Source organism: Pecten maximus, chromosome 9 (genome assembly GCF_902652985.1).
Source record: "Pecten maximus chromosome 9, xPecMax1.1, whole genome shotgun sequence".
NCBI lineage: Eukaryota > Metazoa > Mollusca > Bivalvia > Pectinida > Pectinidae > Pecten > Pecten maximus.
The window spans coordinates 7,749,004-7,753,514 of record NC_047023.1 but is presented as its reverse complement, the minus strand read 5'-3'; the positions used below and the strand labels follow the sequence as shown (position 1 = coordinate 7,753,514).

General features: G+C 39.4%; 1 protein-coding gene across 1 annotated transcript; it reads left to right on the top strand.

The window, feature by feature from the left end:
• Positions 1-215: 215 nt before the first annotated feature.
• LOC117335160 lies at positions 216-4,292 on the top strand. Its single transcript, XM_033895118.1, has 2 exons — positions 216-329; positions 1,322-4,292. Exon 2 carries the CDS (start codon positions 1,418-1,420, stop codon positions 4,001-4,003), a length of 2,586 nt encoding a protein of 861 aa, XP_033751009.1. The 5' UTR covers positions 216-329; positions 1,322-1,417; the 3' UTR covers positions 4,004-4,292.
• The last annotated feature ends 219 nt before the right edge of the window (positions 4,293-4,511 follow it).

Here is a 4,511-nt window from a genome sequence, read left to right as displayed (position 1 = left end):
CAGTGAAGTTGACGATACTACAAAAAAGCCAGAACTGGTCCCGTATGTGTAGACACAATGCATTATATATATATATATATAAACGTGAACTCCGCCGTAAATGCGTATTAAATACTCCTTTGAATTAACCTGGCGATGCAGAACAGTGAACACGCGAGCACATATGCTGTCTGTTATTGAACAAAACCAGTTCTGCGTAATCTATTTTTATGTGTAGTTGTGCAGTGTAATGGCGTGCTATCAGCCATGATAACATGTACAATGAAGCTGCTGCTGCTGCTGCTGCTGCAGGGTCCAGCTGTCATGCAGACCACCCCGTACAATTAGAGGTAAGGTCGATCTCTTACTTATATACATGTACCTTATCACAAAAAGCCAGTTTATCGAATACACAAATGTATGTATAAGTCAATTAACCATACGATTATGAAAACATTGATATCTAGTGTTATGTATGATTGAAGTAAGATTGTTTCAAGCTACTATGTACAAACATGTTGATGCCTATGAACAGAATTGACGCTTTTTATGTAGTCTTGAATTTTTTTGTAAATGATATGGTTTGCATTGACGTCGTATATATGCGAGGTGCTTTATAAAGAGGAAGTCAGAGGTTCTTTGTGTAATAAAATTAAAGTAGGGCGTCACAAATGGTTACTGTACTATACTGGCAATATGGCTGTCGATATGCCTCAGTCAGGGCTGTCTCAAAAGGTCACTTTATACAGGAAGAACCTAATTCGAATATTCTTGTTTGGCGATATGCTCTGCAAGGGTGCTTTCCAAATGGTAACTATGTTCTACAAGGGAAACATATCTGACAATGTGTTTCGGAGAGGAGATTGTCTCGATAGGTTATCAAGAATGTTTTACTATGAAGAACGCTATACAAGGAAAATATCTTACATCGTGTTTCTGTGATGGGTTGGTCCCGAAATGGTATGCCAGAAAAGTCTCTGACGTTGTGCTTCTGTGATGAGATTGTCTCGGGAGGTGATTAAGGTTGTTATTCCAGGAAACGTGTCTGCTAATGTGCTTCTGTGATAAGGTTGTATCACAAGGTTATCAGGAATAATATACCAGGGAAAATGCTATACCAGAAAAGTATCTGACAGTGTGCTTCTCTGATGAGGTTGTATCACGAGGTTATCGGGAATGATATACCAGGGAAAATGCTATACCAGAAAAGTACATCACAGCGTGCTTCTGTTATAATGTTGTCTCGAGAGGTTATTAAGAAATTTAAAATTCAAACGAGCCGTACATCGGAAATATACCTTATTTTAGTCAGCAATTTGATACATATGCTTTATATCTTCAGGACAATCTACTTAAAAGAAGAATCAACCGATCAACGCCTGCTTGGAACTAATTGAATGGATAGGGAGGGAGAAATATTTATCAACTAAGCTTGAGAATGAATACAACCGCGGATTCGATAGGTGAACTACTCACACACGCCATAGACTTTGCCAATGTCAAGAGCTACTCTGTAGATAGTATTTACCGGCCAATCGCAGAGGAGGCTGTTGCCTACGGTAACCGCCTGAACGTGGATGTGGTGAAATGTGGCAGCCATGCTGAGCGGCTATATCTCCCGTATTTCAGTAGACCGGAAGCTGATTCGCAATGGGCGACTGACGTTAGTACAGACATTGACATGATGTTTGTATTTGATAACTATAATATTGTTTCAGACGTCCAGAACTCAGTTCAAGAAACACAACCAGACATGAATCTCTATCAATTAGTAGAAGCCAGTCATCCGGGGTATTACTATATGCTACCCCCCACAGTTGTTTCACTCGCGGACACCGGGACCCTCAAAATGTCTCTAATACAGAATACTGGATTATCAAGCGAAACATTAAAGATGCAACTGGAAAAGTCAATAACGCAAAGCAAGAAAGGTCAAATCAATCTCATATTCATGGAAACACCGACTTTCAACGGTCCCTCTGTTACATTTCAGTCTCGTGCAAACAGTGGTGTTATGGTTTCAATTGACTGTGTCTTCGGTGTCAAATGTTTCTCTTGGCCAAAGCGTTTGGACAACTTCTTCACACGGGTAATGAATCGCGAGTGGCCAGGCACCACCCTAGTTAGAGATATCCGGGAACAAGGATGTCACCTGGTTGCAATTGGGTCACATAGTAGCTGTTTACGACCCTATGAATGGAGGTTATCTTCAACAAAGGCTGAAAAAATGTTAGCATTGTCTTTATCTGAAAACCAACGCCTTGCATATCAGATCGCAAAGTCGCTGATCAAATCGAACGAGAAAACAAAATGTATTTCGTCGTACTATGTTAAAACGACTTTTTTCTGGCTTTGTGAAGAACGTCAAATTAGCACATGGACGGAATCATCCAATCTGGAGAATATCCGAAGCCTTTTGGAAAAATTACTTCAATTCCTGACCACCAAAACTGTTCCTAACTATTTCATTGCAGAAAACAATCTTGTCGATCACTTTGAAGACGAGACGTTTGCGCGGGCCATCGAGGGCCTTGTTGAGTTGAGAAATACCTTAATACCAAGACTTGCCCAATTTTTGCAACACGTGGCCGTTATGCCTATGGAGTTCCAGAAACCCCCAATAGAAATGATAACATCAGGCCGTTCGGACGAGTTATTAGAATACCTGTGTGTTAACTTTTGTTTTGCAAGCATAGTTCACACAATTTTATCCCAGATAGAAAACAAAACGCATGTAAACTATCTGTACTTGGCTGAAGATATACTCAGACATTTGACTAGTTCATCAAAAATAGACCAGATCGACCCAGCTGTGAAATATGAGACAACTGACCATCCACTAGGTCAGGACCAGAGCATGTTTAAGAAGGAGGGCTGGTCTCTTTCACGGGCAGGCCTTCATTCCGCATGCAGCCTGCTCGAAAACATACTTCAGTACTTTCAGAGAAAGGACTCCCACATGGAAATGATTTGGAGAATTTGTACAGAACTGGCAAATATTGCAGCTTGTCTCATGCACGGTTATTGTCAACCAGACAATGCAGGGACACCAGTCGTGAATGACTGCATGTATTTGTTAGATAGAAGTGCCTTTCTTCATCACGAGTATGCCCTCGCGTATATACAAGCGTATTGGAAGCGATATCCTAAGTACCGTATAGAGCCAACAAAAAATCCAAACAAGCTATCGTTTTACTTTCTGGAAATGTGGATAATGATACTTATCAAATATCAACGTGAAAGTGACTATCAGTTTGGGATGATAGGTCGTGGTAACAAGGACAACATGCGACTTCCGATCTGTGTTCGACGACTTGTCGAGTTCATGATTTTCTATGACTGCGACAAAACATGGGCTCTTCTACAGATCGATTCGTCCTTGTTTGGTGGAAAACCAATCGCGAATTCATTGAGGACAAAACGTGTTCAACATTCTTCTGCACTCCTCAAACTTGAAGGGGTTATCAATTTGACCAAACTGAAACTCCGCGCGAAAGCTTATAAGACAGACACAGAGAAGTACCAGTTACATTCGGATCTAGGCAAACTATATCATGTAATAGGGAAACTGGAAAACTCGTCGGAAGAACATGCCAAAATACACAGACAGTCTCTAGAATATTTCAAAGATGCCATCAGTTCCTGTCAATCGGATGTATCACTGAAAGTGGATTATGCAGCATTTTTGTTTGAGGTCAACCATTTCCATGAAAGTCTTTATCATATTCGGGATTCCTTCCTATCGACAGAAGGAGAGTCCTCCTTGAACATTTACGATACCAACACATATCTTTTCCTTCCTGATCGGTTACAAGAAATCGTCGGCAACGCATTTCCGGTTGTAATACCGTCACTTCTGCTAGCGTGCTATTACGTTCTTAGAATTTACAAATCAGTCAAGATATCACGGGATCAGTCATTATTCGAACGTATACTGGAATGTTTGAAGGAGGCCATTTCCTCCAGTAACGACGATACCCGGAGGTTAGGACTATACATAGTCTCTGACTTTCTTTCTCGATGAACGCTACGTCTGACTAAACAGTTCTGTGTGCGAACTTTGTTACGAATTAGACTTTCAGAATGGCATTGTTCTGTTTAAGTTCAACTATAATTTCATAGAAAGATGTGTATACAGCGACACATCAGATCACCGAAATGCTTTACCTAGCTTTGTTCTGTTAATTGGACGTTTTATATTTTTTTGACTATTGTTACGAAAGTGCTATAATCTGAAAAATAAAATAAAATAAAATAAAATCAACTGAAATTAAAGGTCATCATCGTCAATGAAATAAAATATAGAGAAAATACAATCTTTTGATTATTATATCATCATATATACTTATGAATCTATAATTATACAATTACACATTTTCAGGACCCAAAGTTCCGTGACAATAAGATATGGCGACATTTATTTTTATTTGCGCTTTGTTAAATTCAGTCAGAAAACAGTAATTTGCTTCTGCAGTGACCACTCTTAAAGTAATAGAGACAATATTAAGTTGTTATATATATATACATACTTA